The sequence below is a fragment of the Sceloporus occidentalis genome, unplaced genomic scaffold (genome assembly GCF_023333645.1).
Source record: "Sceloporus occidentalis isolate IW3139 unplaced genomic scaffold, rSceOcc1.0.p SCAF_20, whole genome shotgun sequence".
Taxonomy (NCBI): domain Eukaryota; kingdom Metazoa; phylum Chordata; class Lepidosauria; order Squamata; family Phrynosomatidae; genus Sceloporus; species Sceloporus occidentalis.
Genome location: NW_028317000.1, coordinates 1,134,987 through 1,156,863, shown reverse-complemented (window position 1 = coordinate 1,156,863; position 21,877 = coordinate 1,134,987). Strand labels below are relative to the sequence as shown.

At 42.4% G+C, this 21,877-nt stretch overlaps 1 protein-coding gene across 2 annotated transcripts; it reads left to right on the top strand.

The window, feature by feature from the left end:
* Window positions 1–542: 542 nt before the first annotated feature.
* Window positions 543–15,969, top strand: LOC149301701 (cAMP-dependent protein kinase inhibitor beta-like). Of its 2 annotated transcripts, none has more exons than XM_089483485.1 (3): window positions 543–755; window positions 10,636–10,787; window positions 14,792–15,969. In XM_089483485.1, exons 2-3 carry the CDS (start codon window positions 10,643–10,645, stop codon window positions 14,872–14,874), a joined length of 228 nt encoding a protein of 75 aa, XP_089339611.1. In that variant the 5' UTR covers window positions 543–755; window positions 10,636–10,642; the 3' UTR covers window positions 14,875–15,969. The 2 variants fall into 2 exon arrangements, with proteins under 2 accessions (XP_089339611.1, XP_089339610.1); XM_089483484.1 differs by having other exon boundaries at window positions 10,582–10,787.
* The last annotated feature ends 5,908 nt before the right edge of the window (window positions 15,970–21,877 follow it).

The following is a 21,877-nucleotide window of genomic DNA, read 5'->3' as shown; positions in this document are numbered from 1 at the left end:
GTTAAAGAGAGAGGCAGAATATGTGCATAGTGCTTTGATTCACTCCAGAGCAGTTTGGAAGAGGCAACCCTGCTGTCGTCTTTGTCAGGATTCTCTGAGAAAATACGAAAAATGAAAAATGAGGTGAACCACCTACTAAAATAACCAGTTGCTGAGTGATGGATCAGCAAAGCAGGATGGGATGAGGAGAAAAAAGAAAGGAGCAAACCACACAGAGCCTAAGGGGAGCTACTGCCATTGTTCCCCCCCTAAAAATAATGCCAGGAAACCTAATCCACAACCCTGGCTGCTTAGAACAGGCATGTGTAGGATGGCAGGCACCAAGTATGATGCCAGTTAGAAGGAACAGCAGGGAGAAGGAATCAGGAAGAAAGGAGAGAAGGGAGCATTTAGTCAGGGTTTGTGTGAAGGGCAGAAACCTGCTTTTCTAAATGAAGTGCAAGAGGAAAGAAATGGCTGCATTGTAGGTCCAGTTAGCAAGAGAGAAAGATGCTCTGTATAAAGGTTTCCCCTTTCAAAGCAGATGGTAGATTCGGCAGGGATATCAGGCAGGCAGCTAACAGTCTGCTGATACCCAGAGCATCATGAAATAGGTTCAGCCAAGGAGAGAGATGCTTCAGGGGACCATGGAGGCTGCCTAGGCACAGTGAAGAAGACACGTTTCCCTAAGCAGCCCTTGCTTTTTCAGTCATCCCACACTGATTTGAGGTCTCCTCCATTGAAATCAGCCCCTCCATTTCTCCACAGTGTATTTGGTAAGTGTGTCAGGTTGCTCTTCCTGCCCTTGCTATGGCTTCTTCGTACAGAAAGAAGAGAGCAAGAGAGATGGGGGGGGGGGGAGTTGGAGGGAAATGTTACAGGTGTCTGATGCGTATCTTCTGGGTGCTCCTATCAGTTCAATGTATTCTTTACTCACACAGAAATCAGCGTATTCAGTATCCATCGAGATAGCCAGTCCATGTTCTTGGAAGATTAGACAAGAGGTAAAAGCAACAGAGAGGATGGAGATGGGTTTGGCTTCGTTAGAAATCAGGGCGTGCAATGCAAGGAAATCAAACTTTCCAAAAAGCAGCATTTTGATGGCTTGCTCTTTCCTTCTGCGTGGCCATGTGTGCATTTCCAGAGCTTACGTGTGTATTAAAAATGCCTCTGTTAAAATCATTTAAATGCCCATTGAGGTGATGATTAAAATGTGCAATAGAGCAAGAGTGTGTGTTTCTTTTGTATAGTTCATTAGTATGATGAATCTCCTAGGTGATCTCCTAATTGTGGATGGTCATATCAAGTGCAAGTCTGGACTTGTGTTGTCTGGTAGACCGTCACTGATGTACACATTTGGTACAGGGGAAAATGTCCTCCTGGGTGCTTTGATAGCACTGAGCTTGGACACTGGTGAGCGGGGAGGATGTCTGAAGGTTCTCAGTGCAAAGATTGAGTAGCAGCAACAGGGACATAGCTAGGATTTTAGGAAGGGGGGGGGGTCCAGACTAAGTGCCACCATTATAATGGGGCTTGAGTGCGGCGGCGCAGCAGCACACACCATTCATTTTTCTAATGGAAGGGGGGGGTCTGGACCCCCAGAACCCCCCACCCCTGGCTACGTCCCTGGCAGCAACATTTTGATACAAATTCATGTCATTTTATTCAGAGTTTATATAATTAGGCAACTGCATCGGTTGACAGTATGTTCTCATTTTAATTCCTTCCTCTTCTCTTTCTCTCTCCCTCCCCCCCCCCACACACACCCACACACAAACACAAAGATGCAAACACACACATTATTTGGCATCGCACTCAAATCCAGGAAACATATTGAGAAGTAGCTGTGTTGGCCAAGCAGCAAACTCCTCTGGATCATCCTGACTGACAACATCTGAGATAAAATGTAGGCCTGTAACTCTAACACCATGACTTTTCATTGGTGTGATTTTAAACATAATTTCCAGATGAAGAAGCCACTGAAAGCTTTGAAAGTGTGCAAGATGTATTTTCTGCATTATGGTTGGCCAGTACAAGAACTGCTCCTTTGTGGGTTTTGGATTTTGTTGTATTCCAACAAAATCTAGTTGCCCAGAATCATGCACATACACATGACTTGGCACCCACATCAATTTCCTGGATTATACCAGAATCTCATATTTCACAAACCCACCCACCAGTGCCCTACTTCTGTCCAGACTATTTCCTCACCCGCTCTTATCTGTTTATTTGCTTGAGTTCTTACTTATACCCCACCTTTCATTGCCCAGATTCTTCCTTTCTGAACTCACCTGATCACATTCTCAGCATCCCTGAATTGTATGTCATGAGAATTCTTATCCTCATTTAACAGAGAGAGAGAGAGAATTAAACATGCTGCTATCTTAATTAATTACTGCTTTTCTTTCCTGGCATAATTTTGCTCATGCAAGGAGATTATTTTTAAAAAACATACAACAGACTGCTGAAAAGTTCTTGGACCGATCAAAAAGAGAATGCCTAGAGCCATGAAATGTACATCCTAGTCCACATATTCCACTCTGAAGCTCAGTGTACTTGACACATCATTTCTCAAGTTTCTTTAACACCCCCCCCCAAAAAAAAAATAAAAGGATTGAAGTTATACTCTTCAATATTTTAAGTATGTTTAAATTATTATTTATTGAAATAGTTGTCAATATCCTTCTGCACCAAAGGGGCTGTCATCAATATACAATTTTTCAAGAAAACAATCAAATTCAGCAGAGTAAGCCATTTTATTTTATTTATATTTATATTACTATATACAAATTTACAGATTGTAAAATTCCTTCTTCCTACCCTTCATTCATTCTAGTTAATGTTTCTTGACTTTCTGTTGCTGCTGGCTTTTGACTGACTCTTTACTAATTAACACTAATTAATGCTATTGCTTCTTGAGTTTACTAGCTGTTGTGCTAAACATAGATTCTTACTCTTCAAGATATTTTGTATAATTATCTACCCATTTCTGATTCAAACAAACTACCAAAGGATTCCATTCCTCCTTAAAGCCACCTTTATAAAGTTCAAGAAGCAGAATAAAGCTTCTAAAATACATTTTTAAACAAGAAAACTAGTTTACATAGAATAGTGTTTATGGGCTATCTAAAGCTAGGCAAAGATGGCTAGGCTTGCTTTGGAAGCAAGTTTCACAAAGAAGGTCATAAATTGATAAAGTTAGAAGGGGGTTTGTGGGCCATCAATTCCAATTCCCTCCTTCTCACTCAGTGCAGGATCTCCAGCTAAAGCATCCCCAGCAGGTACCTGGCCAGCCTCTTTTTGAAAGCATCCAAAGATGTCATCTCTCTAGAGACACTTGGTTTCATTGCTTAACTGCTCTTACTATCATGAAGTTATTTTAATATTCATTTGCAATCGACTCTCATAGAATCATAGAGTTGGAAGAGACTGCAAGGGCCATCCAGTCCAACCCCATTCTGCCATGCAGGAAATCTGAATCAAAGCATCCCCATTGACAGATGGCCATCCAGTCTCTGTTTAAAGACCTCCAAAGAGGGAGACTCCACTACACTCCGAGGAAGGCAGCTGTTTCACTGTTGAACAGCCCTTTACTGTCAGGAAGTTCCTCCTAATGTTGAGGTGGAATCTCTTTTCCTGCTGCTTTTCCTGCATCCATTGCTCCAGGTCCTAATCTCTGGAGCAGCAGAAAACAAGCTTGCTCCCTCCTCAATATGACATCCCTTCAAATATTTAGACAGAGCTATCATATCACCTCTTAACCTTCTCTTCTCCAGGCTAAACATCCCTAGTTCCCTAAGTCGTTTCCAGACCCTTCACCATTTTACTTGCCCTCCTTTGGACACATGGCTCCAGTTTCTCAATGTCCTTTTTAAATTGTGGTGCCCAGAACTGGACACAGTATTCCAGGTGGGGCCTGACTAGAGCAGAATAGTCTGGCACTATTACTTCCCTTGATCTAGGCACTATACTTCCATTAATGCAGCCTAAAATCGCATTGGCCTTGCCCTTGTTAGCTGCCGCATTGACCTGATATATATCTGCTGGGGCAGCAGAAAAGAGATTTGATGCCCTCCCAACTGTGACAACTTGAAGTGTTTAAAGAGTGCAATCATGTCACCCATCAGTCTTTTCTGCCCCAAGCTGAACATGTCCAGATCCTTCAACCTTTCCTGGTATGTTTTGTTCTCCATACCTCTCATTCTTGTTGCCCTTCTCTGAACCTGCTCCAGTCTACATCCTTTTTAAAATGAGGCATCCAGAACTGAATGCAGTATCCCAGATGCAGTTTGACCAACACAGAATATAGTGGGACAATTATTCCCTCAACTTGGAAACTGTGCTTCTGTTGAGGCAGGCTAATATAGCATTTTTCTTCTTTGCTATATCCTGTTCCCACATTGATTTAATACCTTGTAGTGATGGAACGTTTAACAAGACCTTTGAAAATAGTTCTGAATTATGGCCCACTTCATACAGGAGGAGCAGAGCCTGAAAGTAAATAGTTACTTTTTCAAATGACAAAGGTACACATATGTGACATCATGGCTGTAATGTAATAAGGATTTTCACTTCTTTTGAAGATTTTAAAATCTATTCTAGTTATGGGTTGTAGTCACACTGAATAGCAGAAGAGGATTATCACTGAGTCCATAAGAATGTTTATTGCAATGCTTGACACCACAGTGGACCTGGTTGTATTTATTTTGGAAGAGCTACCACTCACAACACATAGAATTAGGGAGTTGGGGATGATCTCAAATGTTATTTAGTTTGACCCACTGCCACAACTGCTATAACATCCTGATCAGTGGCTATCTGCCTAAAAATTTCTAACAAAAAAGAGCTCACTATTTTCTGAACCAGTCAGTTCAAGTATGTTTTAGGGACTAAACTCTGAAGGATCTCTTGAAACATGCAAAATATGGGAAAGGATTTCTCAGGAATAGATACCAGAGAATTATGTATGGTCTGTATGGGTTCATTGAATGGGCTCATTATCTGTTCTGTGGGTTGAATCTGCTTGAGTTTGTTGAGATTTTGTTTTGCTGAGTCAGTATCTGGTGACTCTTGCAGCCAGATGTGTGAACTTTCTCCACTTGGCCTTGTTTCTGAATTGACAATAGGTAACATGGGGCCAAAACACCCAGCAGAAATAATCCAGATGGAGACTGCTTTAACTGCCCTGGCTGACTGCTAGGGTACCCTAGGAACTGTAGTTTATTGTGGCACCAGAGCTCTCTGACAGAGTATGCTAAATGCCTCACAAAACTACAGTTCCCAGAATTTCCTAACATGTGAGACAGGGTAGTTACAGTGGTCTCAAACAGGATTATTTCTTCAGTGTGTTTTGGCCCATGAAGGTCCTATTAATGGTTATATGTCATCCACTCACTGTGAAACATGTAGCCCAGAGGTGGAGAACCTGTGGACCTCCAGATGCGATTGGACTACATGATCCTTAATAATAATAATAATTATTATTATTATTATTTGTATCCCGCCCCTCTGAGAACAATCGGGGCGGCTGTTGTTCTAGCATGATGATCATGATGATGATGATGAAAATATTTTGTTATTAATGTGTGCCTTCACCTCATTTCCACTTATGGCAACCCTAAGGTGGAGTTTTCTTGGCAAATTTTGCTCAGAGGGGGTTTGCCATTGCCAACCTATGAGGCTGAGAGAGTGTGACTTGGTCATCTTACCCAGTGGATTTCCATGGCTTAGCTGGGAATCATAGCCCAAGGCTCAAAGAATTACACCACTCTGGCTCCCAAAAATATTTACCCTATATCTTTTTTTTAATACATATAATTTTTATTGAACTCTCCAGTAAATCACATAAAAGACAAAAGAAAAAAAGAAAAGAAAAACACAATGGAAATGACAATATCACAATCGAACTCTATGAAATCATTCATTACACATATAATCAAAATACTTACATCTTTTTACTGTAAAAGAATATAACCTTAGGATCTTCTTTCTTCTACTCTTACTAATTCCGTTCGCTCTACTTCAAAATAACTTGGCTATCCCGCCCTGTCCTTCTTTTTCTTCTACCCTTTTCCCTTCTATTTCCCTTCCTCCATCGTATCCCTTCTCCCCCTCCTTCTTCTACCTACTATACCCTGCCCTATATCAAAGATCTAAGGACACCTTACAAAAAACATTCAAACAAGTTACAAAGTTTTAAAAAATAGAATAATTATATAAGCTCAAACATATTAAACAACAATAATAAATTAACTCCAGATTTAAAAGATATAAAAGCCGTTAAAACTAGGTACATACATATATGGAGGCTTCTATAACTTCCTTGAATCCACCCTCAATATTTTTCCCACTGTTAGGAAGGATCGAATTAGGGGAATTTAATTAGCTCAAGTTTACGAGAGGCGTGTCCTAACAATGCACGCAGCGGATCGTGTCCCTATATGTATACCAGAGGTCATCTAGTCCAACCCCAAGAAACAGAGACTCCAATGCCAATGAGTTGCAATTAAAATATAAACATTTATTAAAGCCACACAACAAGAGGGATCACACACGCACACACACATTCAATGCTACAGCAAGGGAGGGGAAGAGTTTGGGGGTAAAGGAGAAAGGATAGAGGCACCGTTGAAATAATTACCTTAGGAGTCTTCTCCAAGTGACGGATGTGAGGGATGTTGGAAGGTGGACACAGCCGCGGGGAATGGAAAGCAAGCGGTGACCGCGGTGGCTAGGAGCTAAGTTCCAGCGGGCTAAGCTAACAAGAGGCCCAAAAGAGACAGTGGGCTTTGGCTTGCTCAAGTGATTTCAGCAGGGCGCAGTGCCCAAGAGAGCTCAAGTCTGGAGCAGTAGCTCGACAGAGTTTCAGGTTTGGAACTTTTTAGCTCACAAGCCCAAAGGAGGGCTGGAATCTGGGTCTTATTTATACTGTGAAACATATCTGCAGGCTATGGCTACCTGTGGAACAAAGGTCTTAATGGCTATCTATTGACTAAGTCTAAAGTTAAACAATGGATACACAAAAGGGGTCTACCACTTCTTTGGGAGAGGACCACTATCTAGATGGCTGAGCCCTGCTGCCCCCATATTCATACAGGTCAACCAACCACTCCCCTCCTCTCCTTCTAGCTGTGCCAACACATACCACAGTTTAGCAACCTCTGATTGGAAGGTGTGCTCCCACTCCTTTGACTGAAACCTTTGACTTGGGCCGGGAAAACAGGACAGCTTCTTGGAGTCCCCATTGAAAGCAGCTTTTAAGCCATGACCAGTGTATGTGCATAGCTCAATCACACCAAAAGCAACCGGTGTCAGGTTGACTCTCCTCTTCTTTCAGCTGTCAGGTCTCTTGTCAGCTGAAGTCTCTGTGTTGTTTCCCATTGTCATCAGAGGTTTCTTCCTCTCGCTCCTCTAGTGTTTTCACTGCTGGCTTCTGTTGGGCTAACAGCTGGGCCAAGGATCTTTTGGCTGCAGCCTTTGAGCTTTTCATTTCTACACAGGCTCTGTAGGGCTGCCTCCAGCTCTCCAGGACTGATCTCCCACAGACACAATGGACTGAAGGCTCCACTCAGCCTGACATCCCATCACTCAGAGCAGCCCTACACTTAATTTAGATCTGGCAATCTATAATGCCCCACCTCTGTCTAACTCAATGAATCCACTTCATGGATGAAACCAGAAAAGGTTTATTGATAGTCAAGATCAGCACAGGTGCAATTCATTGCTATCTAACAAGCTAAGTGTAGCCCCTTTGGACTCTCTTCCTCCCCACTTTCAACATCCTTTCCCACACAGTACCAGGCAGCTCCATGGCCTTGGTTCTCACACAACAAGCCCCTGAAGCTGCTAACACCTCCCCATACTCTCAGGCTCCCACTATGGCTGCAGTATAGCTGAGCTGGCCAAACTTGACATGACAGAATGACTAAGACACTATCACTGATGCAGACAAATTGATATAGCTTCAGAGTAAATGATCAAGGATATACAATACACAAGTCAAATAAGGCAATGTTGAATGAACTGGGAAAGAGGAATTATCAGGGAACCTTAGAACATTATTCAAATACCTGAAATATCACAAGGAAAAGGGCAAAGACTAATGCAGGGCTAACTTGGAGGCCAGGACAAAATCCAAAAGGATTAAATTACAGGATAGATTTTGGTTGGCCATTAAGATAAACTTGTTAATAGAACCAATGATTTGGAGTGGGCATCTCACTCACTGGAGGACTACTTAACATTGTCCAGCCTCTGGTTTCATACAGCATGGCCATACCATATGCAGGCTCACCATACGCACATTCAAGGTCACCCGGACAGCGAATCCTGGTTCTATCAATGGTGTGCGGGAGTGCACCTCCATTGAAAACATGAAGGGAGGGCGATGGATCTCATGCATAAAACCAGGGTCCACTATATTTTGGATTTGTGTGTATCTTCTTTTAACTTCTTTTCTGGGTTTTGTGTAAGTGACTACCCTGAGCTTTCATCAGCACACACATGCAGACTATGGGCCTGTATAGACAGGCCAAAATAAAGCTGCTTCGGGTCACTTTTGAGGTATGCTATTTAAATAACAAATGCATCTTAAGAGGCCAGAAGCTGCATCAAAGCTGCACTCCAGTCCTTAGGACATGAGCATGGCTTTGGTGCAGCTTCTAGCCTTTGAGGACATATGCATCATTTAAACAGCATACCTCCAAAGTGACCCGAAGTAGCTTTATTTTGGCCTGTCTGTACAGGCCCTATATTAGCAGCAGCAGCATGATATCATATCTAAAGACAAATGGAAAAGTACATGCAGGAAAGAGGGTTTAATGAGGGATCTGTAAGACTGTCTAGAAAAAGAGAGCTGAAGAGGATACAGTATTCTTTGACTGAAGTAGTGGAAGGCTGCAACTGGTAGGGCTTCTTTCGTCAAACATTTGTCTTAGATTGACTATCCCAGTGATCTCAGATGAAATTAGCGTACACAACAGAAAGGATATCATCCCCTTCTAAAAGGAGTTGTCATGGAGTTGCCTTATACCAGGTCAACCCATTGATCTATTTAGTTTAGTAGTGGCAAGAACACAAACATACTACAGCTGTTGCAGGTGACTGCAGAAACTCCCTCACATTCCCTATTCAGAAATCTTAGGCAGATACTGAAACAGAACTTGGCAGGCCTCCTCCCCAAAATTCTTCCACTGAAGACCCACATGTTGTGCCTGTTGGCCTTGGCTATTAGCAGAGCTCCAGCTCTTACTGAGATGACTGTACACACTGCAAGGCATGCACCTCTGCACTTTCCAGCTACTGACTACTAGCTCTGATTCTAAGCAAGTCAACCAGGGAGATCACATTGTCAAAAGCAACCCCCCCCCCCGACCCCCAACAAGCCTTTAAAAAAGCAGAGTCAAGGATGAACCCTGCCAAACACAGCTCAGCTTCTGCTCTCTCCTCAGAAATAGCATGACAGTTGTTGTAGATGGTAGATGCTCTAGTACCAGAACAACCGGAGAGCCACAGGTTCCCTACACATAAGCTAGACTGGCTGCTACCTGATGTCTAGAGACTCAGGCAGAAGTCCTTCCTAGCTATTTCTTGAGATGCCATTGTCAGCTAGAGTAGACAACAGTGGACCAGGAGATAGAGAGAATCCATCTTTTCCAGAATCTGAGGGATTGTAGCTCAGCACATGCTATGCACATAGAAGGTCCCCAATTCAATCCCCAGCATTTTAAATAAAAGAAGGAACAGATTCCAGCATTCCAAATACAGTTTGAAGCTTACAAAAGTTACTTTTGGGATGAGACCCTCCAGAATTCTTCAGGCAGCATAGCTATGCTGGTTGGGTGATCCTGGGAACTGTAGTCCAAAAAGTAACTTTGCCAAGTTCTTTAATAGAATACTCTGGGTTCACAGGGCAAATAATCTAACCTTCAGTGATGTAGACTTGAGTCAATTGACTCAGACTTAAATCAGACTCAAGTCACTTCAATGACTTCACTTGGACTTGACTTAACAAAAATGACACACTGACTCAAGACTTATATATTTTTAGTGACTGATTTGCTGGTGCCATTCACTTCAAGCAGCAGAAAAAACCTGCCACCAAACTGTGGGGCTCATTTCTCAGAAATGTGTCAGGCAATGGGTAGAAGGATCCTTCTAAAACTCTTGAAATGCTTTAAAATGCTCCTTTGTTATGTGGCAGGGACAGGCCACCAAGAAGTCCTGAACCTCTGCCTCAAGCCTATTGCCTAATTGCTTGCTGTTCCTGCAGAAACAAAAACCTGCCTCCTTTTTTCTGTTAAAAATTGGCTCCCAAGTTTGAGACTCAACTTGAGGCTTGAAGGTAGAGGCTTGAGACTTGACCTGTTACTTCGACTAATAGACTTGAATACATCACTGCTAACCTGACATGTCAGCTTTCTATGTTCTTCTTTGGAGATGGCTTTTCAGGCCAATTTAAGACAAAAAATGTTGATTAACAAAGGTTGATGTCCTAAGATAGGAAACTGTAAAATTGTGCCTTTCATATCTACCTAGATTTGATAAATGGGGCAAGAGAATTAATGCACTTACATTTTTTTTCTTCTTCTTTTTCTCTTGTAGTTATCTCAGGAAAAACCCTTGCCTAACCTGGGGTCATTTCCTATGTCATTTCAGGGGAAGAATGACTGAAGTAGAGCCAGTGTTGGATTTTGCATCATCTGGGCGCACTGGCCGAAGAAACGCCTTGCCTGACATCCTTGGCTCGCCTGCTGGCGTTGGGCCTACGGATTTGCCACTGAAATTGGCAGAAATGTCTCTCAACTCAGGTAGAGACTAGCCATATTCTCTTAACTTTTCTGTTTCTGGCGGTGTCCATAGCCAATTAACTCTTTACTTTCTTCAATTGATTTGGAGAGGGGTAGTTTTAATGGGGCATGGTACATTCAAACACTACACAGCAGTGGCCTACCTAGTATATTTGACACTGGATGTAAATCATTTTTTAACCAATTTTTGTTGCTCTCTACAACAAAATTATTCAGTAATAATCATCAAATGAAATGAATAAATATAATAACAATGGCCAGAAAGGAAGCACAGATCATGAAAATTATATTTTATTGAACCTACAATCTATTTTAAGCCTCAGCTTTTATCTGTCTGTGCAGCTATCTCTTTCCAGTGTAAGAGCATCCAGTTCAGCTCTCAAGAAGCCTGGGGAAAAATAAAATAGATCTGAGATTTTTCTGGAAACCCGGTAATGATTGCCATGTCTTTGCATTGTGTGCCGATAGGCTTATAGCTCTGTAAAAAAACAGCCCCAAACAAACAAACAAACAAACAAACAAACTGTAAAGACAACCTTTGCTCTTTCCACAGACCAGATTTCTCAGCTGTAACAATGTCCAAATGGCAACTTTTACAGGGAGTGCTGGGATGGCAAAATAGAACTATTTCCCCCCAAAACTAGAAGGTCCCTTTCTGCAGTCCATCACCACTTCCAGAAGGGCAAGAGACTTACTTTTAAAAAAGTAAAATCTTATAATACAAACCTGGTCCTAACAAGTATCAGTTAGGATGCCTAAACTCTGGATTTCATTTAGCCAATCCAGTCACGTGGGAACCCTACACTATGAGCTTAGATAACGTCCCTCCAATTCTGGCGTCATTATGGCACCGATTTTTGTGGGTTCTTTTTGCTCCATGAGGGAGTTGCGCAGTTTCTCCACTGTGGCTTTCTTGTGAAGCAAAACAAGGCGCAGGCAGACCACCCTTTTTGGGCGGTCTGTACCCCACCATACTCACATTTGAGGATGAATGAAAAAGAAAAGGAGAGGAGAGGAATGGACCTACAGGCGTTTGAGACTAATTCTATTTTAGCATGAGCTTTTGTGGATAGATTCCTTTTTTCCTGCTTTTTACAAAAGGCAAGACTAGAAAACAAACTGAGTGGTAGAAAGGAGTAACAGCGGGAAATCACAACAGAGATATGATCAAGGGTACAGAAGAACGAAAAAGATGGGAAGACAAGTAGGAGACATGTACAACAATGTAAATATTGTCAGAAGCAGCAATGTACATGGAATGTGAGAAACATGAAACAGGTGAAAAGATAAAAAAGGAAATGGAATGCATAATCATACAAATACTAATGGTGAGCAAGCTAAAATGGATAGGAATGGGTCACTTTCACTCAGATAACTACACAGTATTCTAGTCAGGAAAGGAAAAGGCATGGAGAAAAGGGGTGGCTTTTATACTAAGAGGAGATGTCACAAATGATACAGTGCAAAGTTGGACTGAATCTTATCAATAAGGCTTCAGGGAAAACCTATAAATATTACCATAATACAAGTATATGTGCCAACCACAGAGGCAGAGGAAGAAGAAATTGTGAAATTCTATGAAGGAATCCAGGAAGAAATTGACAACACAGGATTTCAAGCTAATCTTAGGTGACTGGAAAGCTAAAGTAAGCAGCAAAGAAGAGTAAAAAAAACAGTAGGAAGATTTGGACTAGGTATAAGGAATGAAGCAGAAGAGCTTCTGATAGACCTTTGTGAGGCCAATTCATTGCAAATACTTTTTTCATAAAACTAGAGAGGAGACTATATACATGGACATCACCAGACAGTCAATACAAAAATTAGATATATTTGGTAGCAAAAGATGGAGAAGCTCTATTCTTGCAGCCAAAACTGGACCAAGTGCTGACTGTGGTACAGATCATGAACTATTTATATCAAAAATTAGAGTAAAGAGGTAGAATAAAACAAAAACAGTCATCATACCAGGGGCATGTGCTTGCTTTATAGACTATAGCAAAGCCTTTGATTGTATAGATCACAAAAATCTATGGATAGCTCTTAATGACATGGGAATGACATGTGATAGTCCTGATGAGAAATGTGTACTTGGGGCAAGAGGCTATTGTCAGAATAGAATATGGAGAAACAGAATAGTTCCCAGTTGGCAAAGGGGTCAGTCAAGGCTGTCACTCTACTTGTTCAACCTGTACACAGAAAATATCATACAAAGAGCAGGTTTAGACTTGGAGGAGTGAAGACAGGAGGAAGGAGCATCAGCAATCTATGATATGCAGATGACACTATAGTACTACAGTGGGCCCTTGTTATCCACTGGGGTTTGGTTCCAGGACCCCCCTTCTCCCCGTGGATAACAAAATCCATGGATGCTCAAGTCCCATTAAATATAATGGCACAACAAAATGGTGACCTTTATATAAAATGGAAAATCAAGGTTTACTATTTGCAATTTATACTTTTTTGGAATAGTTTCAAGCCGTGGATGCTTGAATCCATGGATAAAAAAAATCCATGGATAAGGAGGGTCAACTGTAGTGAAAAACATTACAAACTTGGAACAATTACTAAGGATGGTCAAAAAAGAAAGTGCAAAGGCAGGCTTACTGCTGAACATAAAGGAAACAAATATAATGACCACAGATGATCTACATAAATTCAACCTAGACAATGAAGAAATCAAAATACTTAATCTTGGATCAAACATTAATCAGGAAAGAAACTGCAGTCAAGAAATCAGTCGACGGCTAGGAATAGGAAAGATAGCTATGAAAGAACTAGACAAGAACCTAATGAGTATAGATATAAAACTGACCAATAAAGTTAGACTCATTGAAGCCATTGTATTCCCCATCACCATGTACCAATGTGAGAGCTTGACAGTGGAGAAAGCGAATAAGAAGAAATCTCATTAGAGATGTGATACTAGTAAATAGGATACCATAGACAGCCAAAAAGAAGGCACTAAAGATGGATCTCTTCCGGCGGGCATACCCACCTGACCTTCTAGAAAGAACTTTAGGAAACCCTGCTTCTGGTCATAACAGCATAACTGCCCGCTGCCCTGCGATTACTGTAATTGAAATTTTTATACTTGTGATATTTTTATGATATGTATTTTACACATGATTGCCTGTATGGAGATTTTTGGTTGTAATCCCGCTTCGATTCATTGGGAGAAGTGGGAAAATACAAATAAACTTATTATTATTATTATTATTATTATTATTACAAACAAATGGGAATAGATCAGGCCTAAACTCTCCCTGCAAGACAAGATGATCAAATTGATGATGCAGTACCTTTGTAAGGAAGGCACGACTCATTAGAAAACACAATAATACTAGGAAAGTTAGAAGGTAGTAGAAAGAGAGGACGATGGATAGATTCAATTAGGGAGGCCATGGGCCTGAATTTGTAGGACCTAAGCAGAGTAATGGAAGAGAGGGAGTCTTGGAGATATCTCACCCATAGGGCCGCCATGAGTCGGGATCAATCAAAGGCAATTAGCAACAACAAACTAGGCCATGGTAGGTAACTTTGGTACTCCAGATATTGTTTGGAACTCCCAAAATTTCTCATCATTAGCTATGCTGGCTAGGGCTGATGGGAGCTATTGGCCCAGGACATACCTGTAAAATGGTCTGGGCTAGCAGTGGCCTTTTTTCCACCGGAGGGAAACTGCAGCCGCCAAACCGCATGGCTTCCTGTGACGGCGTAACATATGCACCACTGGTGCACTCGTTATGTAAGCGCTGCACGATGCCGTGTGCATGCCGCGTGGTGCTTACGTAACAATGGTGGTGCCCATGTATATAGAGCACTGCCATTGTTACACCCTCATCACGTGCGAGAGTTGCAGGGTGTGTGGGCGCTCCACCCTCCAGGCGATCCTCACACGTGACAAGGGCGTTGGAAAGGCCCGTCTGTTCCCGGCCACAGTTACTAATAAACGTCCATTTACTGATACTGTGTCTTTTATTTATATGTCTCTCTCATCCCTATAGACAGATCTCAAGAAATGCAGTCACCATCCACAGAGGTACCCCCACAAGCAACTCAAAGTCCAGAGCTTAAAGATACCTCTTAACCTTTTTCATGCAGATATGCAAAGCTAACAGGAAAACAAAAGATTTCCTAATAGAAGAAGTTTGCTTGGCATTTTCTGGGATTATCTGACAAGACTTTCTTGCAACCCTTGGGATGAAGGAATGACTAAGAAACAAATATAGCCGTGTGTTTTATGACTTCAAGGATAGAGTCCTAAGAAACCATTTCTTCTTTGGTAGGGGACCAGAGGAAGTGAAAGAAGGAATTGTGAGATTTGTTTCCAGGGTTTCTATGTTTCCTCAACTCTGCTACAGAACAGTGTTGTTGGGGTACGGAGTACAAGAAGCGGCATTATCCTGGGTCAAACTGTTGGTCCATCTAGCTCAGTATTGTCTACCTTGATTCAAGGATTTCACACAGAGCCATTTCTCAAAGATGTTGAATACTGAACATGGGATCTTTACATGCAAGTCATGTATTACACCACTGAGTTGTGACTCTTCCCTAAATTGTGCACTATCAGCAAGATGATCACAAAGATTATTAAAGGATCCATGGAGTGCTGTTTGTGTTTTCTTAATAGAGTACATTCTTTGCTGTGATGTTTGAGTGAATGACTTCTTTGTTTGGAGTTTCTTTATTACGCCAACCAAAATTGAGTTGTCTTTTTCATCATAAAACTTTTAAAGACAAAGTTGCATGTATGGATCAATGGTTCTGTTTGTCCGTCATCCTGTTAATCCATGGCAAGAAAGTCAATCTTTCTGAAGTTATTACCCTGCATATTTTGGAAACTTACTGTGGAATAAAATGACCCTCATCTCCGCAAAAGAAAAATCAGTGTGTCAGTTATTATCAAAGATACTTGCTATGTCTTCATGACTTGGTATTCAAGAAGATAAATACAAAGCATAAAGGATTTCTTTACATCTTGTAGATTATTTCATTCACTGTAGCATAAAGGCTACACAGATTTTGGAATTTTCCACATTGATACATTGAGGTTGGAACTAAGGTTTCAGCTTCTGGTGGATGTGGGGGAGTCTTTATGGCTGTGATGTTCAAATTATTTGATGGCGACAAAAGGATCCGGCCACATTACCTTTTGTGAGAGCTCCCTTTGCTACTATTTTTAGAGGGCATCTTTTTGTTGTTGTTGCCACAGACATACTTTTTTCTCCATAACAGGAGCACTTGTGTGAAATAATTATTAAAAGGTATGAGTTGCATCTAATAAGCTATTAAAATTGTGGCAGGGAAGTTCAGAAAAATCTCCAGCAGTCAAAAAGGTAGACAAAAACACAAACACACACAATCAAAGGCACAATGTCTGTACTATCTTATTTGTGTCATGTCTGCCAACTCTGAAGATGAGTAATACTTGTAACTACCAGACTGGCATTTATCCTTGCATCAAATGGCTTGAATGTAAGGGAATGGAAATGCAAACAAAGACAGTAAAGCTGAAGCTGGCTTCTAGCACCTTCATCTATTTCCCCCCTACTCTCAACCATCCAGTAATTTAAGAGACTTTCTTACACATCTTTTATAAACATTGGGTTGGATCCAGACTTAGGCCTGTTACAGACTGCCAAAATAAAGCTGCTTTGAGTCTCTTTGGAGGTATGCTATTTAAATGATGCATGGGTCCTAAGAGTCTGGAGGTCGTGCCAAAGCCACACTCCATTCTTAAGCACTGGAGTGCAGCTTTGGTGCAGCTTCCGGATTCTTAGGATGCATGCATCATTTAAATAGCATACCTCCAAAGAGACCCGAAGCAGCTTTATTTTGGCAGTCTGTAACAGGCCTTAGTCATACTTGCAAGAGAACCACTAAAATCAGTGGAACTCCCTCTTCATCTACCCTTCTATCCTGATGTAACCTAAAACCATTAGATCTAGCTCTACCTCTGAGGCAGCAGAGAACAAACCTGCAATCTTCTCTCAGTGGCAGCCCTTGAGGAATTTAAAGAATGGAATTATATCACCTTCTCTTTATCAAGCTGAACATGCCCAGTTCCTTCACGTTTTCCTCATATGTTTTCTGTTCTCCATACTTCTTAACCTCCCCATTGCCCTTCTCTGAACCCAGTCCAACTTGTCAATATCTTTAAAATGAGGCACCCAGAACTGAACACAGTATTCCAGATAAGATCTGACTAGCACAGAATCTAGCAGGAGTATTACTTCTATTGACTTGGAAAATATAGTTGTATTAATGCAGGCTAAGATAGCATTTGCCTCCTTTGCTGCAGCATCACACTGCTGACTCATGTTCAATTTATGAGCAACAGTAAATACCCCAAGGTCTTTTTCACATGTAGTATTGCTAAGCCAAGTATCGGCCATGCCCATCCTATACCTGTGCATTGGGGTTTTGCAGCCTAAATGTAGAATTTTGCATTTGTCTCTGTAGAGTGTCGTTTTATTAATTTTAGCTCAGTTTTCTAGTTTTCACAGTCTTTTTGAATTCTGTTCCTATCTTCCAATGTGTTAGTTCCCTTTGTTCTGTATCATCCACAAATTTGATAACAATTCCCTCCACCACATTTTCCTGGATGTTGTGTTTTAAGTGTGGGGTTTCTGGGGGATAAGGTACATGTTATCCATACCCTCCAACTTGGTATGGATTTGGCAGGGACACTCCTGATTAAAATTATCTGTCATCCCACCTTTCAGCTGCTTTTAAAATTTCCTGGTTTCTTCTCCTACTTCTACTTTCCTCCTTTGTCCAAGGCTTACTTAATTGGTGCAAACTGAGTTCAAAATGCACAAGTATTTCTCACTCAGTTAATTCAACAGGGGGAAGAAAACATGAGAGTTTGGAATCTCAACCTTCCTGCTAGATTTAGGCAAACATAAGCTGCTGCAGCCTCTTCTAGTTCTTCCTTATTAGTAATTAAGTAATAATTTCTCACACATAAATAATAATTCCTCACCCTATCTGCGCCTTACAGGAAGGCCATTGTAGCATCCTCTGAAACAGTCCTGCCAAGAAAACCCTGATAGGTCCCCTGTTGTTGTTGTTGTTGTTACTGTTGTGTGCCTTAAAGACATTTGTGACATAAGGGTTTTTCTTGGCAAGTTTCATCAGAGGGGGTTTGCCATTGCCATCCTCTGAGGCTGAGAGAGTGTGGCAGGTTTACATGGCCAAGCTCGGATTCAAACCCTGATCTCCAGAGTTATAGTGCAATGTTCAAACCACTACACCACACTGGTCATCATATGTCAGAAACAACTTAAAGGCACATAACAACAACAAACCCATACAAAAACAGGAAACCACTAAACAGTAGTTTCACATGACATCTGAGGAATCCCCAGAAGCAAAACTGAGATCACTGAAGAGTAGGATTTGGCCTCAGGACCTACCCGATTTATCAAGAGCAGTAAATGTGGGAGGAAAGGAGGTAATCCCTTTCCTTCTCATTGTTTCCCCCCATTTAAATCATGTTCTTCCCAAGGTGTAGACAGCTTTAAAGCAGGGGTAGGATATGTGGAGTAATGGGTTGCTTGTCCCAGGCTGGAAGCAGCAGCGGCAGCAGCAGCAGCTAGTTCTTCATTTCCTCCTCCTCCTCCTCCTCATTTATTGTACTGTATTTATACCGCTAAGAAATGCTCTCAGAGCAGCTAACCATTTAGCAGAGTGAGGGAATGGCTTAAGCAACAGATACATGGAAAGGGCAGCAACAGCAGTAGTTATGGGCTTTCCATTGAAAGGTTTTTCACACTACACAGTTACTGTGTTCTGATTCCACTTTAACAGCCATGGCAACATACTACGGAATTGTTAGAATTCTCAGCCAGAGAGTTCTTGTGACTTACCAAAGCACAGGTTTCCATAGGATGTTACCATGACAGTTAAAGTAGAATCATCATGCTATAACTGTATAGTGATGAAAGGCTCTGAGTGGTGCAAGGGACGTCTCTTACTGAGGCGGGTTACAGACCACCATTAAAGTACACGCGGACCGCGTACTAGGGTTAGGAAGGGGCGGTGCTTCTGCACCCCCCTAACCCTAGCATGCGCTCTGCACGCACAAAATGGCGGTGGCCGTTCCACACAGCCGCCGCCATGATGGCGTCATGAACGCACCTCCTCCAAACGAGGCAGCGTGGACGTGACGCCATTGCTCCGCACGAGGGCGCTTAATGCGCCCTTTCCGCGGAGCAGGAAGGAGCTCCGAAACGGAGCTGCTTCCTGGTTTGCGTTGCTGGTGCAGCTGTGTGAAGGCTGCACCAGCGACGCAAATCAGAAAGGGGCCGAGTGGCCCCTTTCTGGGAGTCCCTGCTGCTGTTGGGGTGTCCTTGGGGACACCCCTTTCCAGGCTGTGGGGAAGCGGCCTTTTGCCGCTTCCCCGTGGCCTGGAAAGCGGTGGATCAGGGCCTCAGCGGCTGCCATTCTAGCCACTGAGGCCCCAATACACCGGGGAAAGGCGCGCCTACAGGCCGCCCCAAAGGGACGGTCTGTAACACGCCTTAATTTTGTAGTGTGAAAATATCCTTAGCCAAGTGATCCTTCTGGCCAGTACTTCACTTGAAGGGGCTGTGTTAGCCGTATTTTTCTTTCCTAAACCCCACAACCAGTGGCATCCCTGTGGTTGGTAAACCAACAAAAGTCTCAAACGACAAAAAAACCAAGATGTAAGAACACAAAACCAAACGGAAGGGTTCTACCAAAGAAAATATTTATGTATGTAAAATATATCCAAATAAAATGTAACCCACCTCCAATTACCAAAACGCACAACTGTGAAGAAATAAGGGATAAATTACACCCTCAAATAGAAAAGCCAGTAAAATTTCTAAAAGGGTATAAATACCCCACTGAAAAATGAGCAGTAATAAAGAACAAATAAAATGTCCAAACTCAAGGTCAGAAAATTCAGACCCTGGAACAAAAGTGTCTAAAAGGGTAACAATACCCCACTAAGGATTATATAAATGTAAAATAAATCAAAACATAAAATGATATAAAACACTAGAGGCCAGACGCGTTTCGACAACTGTCTTCCTCAGTGGCCTGCAATTATTTAAAATATAATATAATCTAATAAACACAATGTGTCTGCGCTCAACTCAGAAGCAACTATGATCTTATACTGCTCACTAAGGCCCTTATATAAACAGCTGCTCTGGTAATTGGAACAATCCTGCCAAGACTCAGGAAAAGAACCAAGGGAAAACCCTGGGTGTAAAAGAACAATAAAAAGCTCAAATCCCCGGCTTTCACTTGGGCACAACAGGGATTCAGATCTCCAATGGCGAATCAATATGGGTTCCATGCCTTGCTTGTCTGCTTCCTTGCCCAGCCCACTGCCCAGCAAGACCATTGCTTGAGGCACCGGTGCTGCAGGCTCTGGATGGCCATTTCGAGTCTGGGCCCCAAACAAAAGACACCTCCTGGAGCTGTGGCCTTTACTGACTGCTTGGGACCCAGAGTGGCTGCTCTGTGGATCAGCTGCACCAAAACACAAACAAAAGGCACCCTAGTGAGGTGGTGCTGTAACCTCCAGAGGGCCATTTGGGGTCTTGCACAGCTGCTGGGCAAGTGAGAAAGGGATATGACACCCTTTCTCATTCTCCCAGCAGCCCCACCAGGTGTACAATCCCCCTTAGGATGTTACTTAGTGCAGTCTGCACTCCCCACACTCCCCAGTGATGCCATTTCCCACAACTACCCATTTATGGATGATGGTGCTATCCCATCGTCAGTATGGAATTACAATGCACCCATGTGGAGTGGGAGAGAGGTGACATCTTGTCCATCTCCTCAAACATAATAATGTCCCAGAATCTCCCACCAACTGTCCTAGGTTTTGGTTCAGGTGAACAGGTACAGTTGATTTTCCAATGACAATATGACATGGCAGCACCAAAAGGTGGCACTCTCTGTCAAACACTTTTCAAGGATAAGAAACTAAGTGACTAGAAGAGAATGGGAAGTTAACTGACTTCAGACTTGCAGGGCTTCTTTATTTTTTAATTTTTTTAATAGAACTCTGAAATTGTCCATTGGGAATATATGAATCTACATAGCAAGTAATTTGTGTTTAATACTGAATGCAACCCAGTGGTCTTCCTTTTCTACTTATTTCAAGATTTCTCCATTTGAGCAGTATGCCCTTTTTTGGGGAGAGAATTGTGGGGGTTGGGGGTTGGTGGTGAAGTAATTTTGCTACTGCTGAGAAGCATGCAACCCACAGGGAGGCTCATAGATCTCAGACCCACTACCCTCTCCAATCCATCCCTAATATGTTTTTTCAGCCAAAAAGATGTGGGCCAAGATTCTGAATCAAGTGAAACAACAGGGCGGTCTGAAAAGCGCCTTCATTTGCTGCGTGGAGGAGCCTCAGCGGCCAAACCATGCGGCTCCTCCGCGCAGCAAAAAGAAGCTGCAAAATGGCGCATTTGCAGCATCATTATCGCCGCGTGATGTGCAGATCCTAGGTGTCCACGACATCAAGATGGCGCTGCCCGTGTAGAACAGGCGCCACCATTTTGTACACGCCGAGCGCATACTAAGGTTAGGGGCATCCGGAAAGGACACCACTTTCTAACCCTAGTATGTGCTCAGCACGTACTTTCGGTGCGTATGTAACGCGCCTACACCGCTTTTCCTGTCACACACCCCAAATGCATCTTTTACATGCTGTAGCAACAAGGCATCTTCTAGGATGTGCCATGGTCTGCCAGAGGTCCCACAGGATGACATTCGCCTATAAGAACATAACTGGACACTTCTCTGCTGAGCTCCTCCCATGTACCAACAGCCAGTATGATCTTGTTGGGGGCCTGTACCAGGCAAAAGACAAATTTAGGAGGGAGTCTGATCATTGCCAGAGATCAGTAGAGAATTCAGACTTCTGGTACAACCAAATAAATGAACCACCCATGCATAAATTGGCCTCTGTAAAAGGCCATGCAATTGTGATCAGAGTGTGGACCAGGATTCTGGGACACCAAAGTTCAAATTTCCACTCAGTCATAGAAACCCTCTGGCTGACCATGGGCAAGTTATACTCTCTCAGACATAAAGGAAGG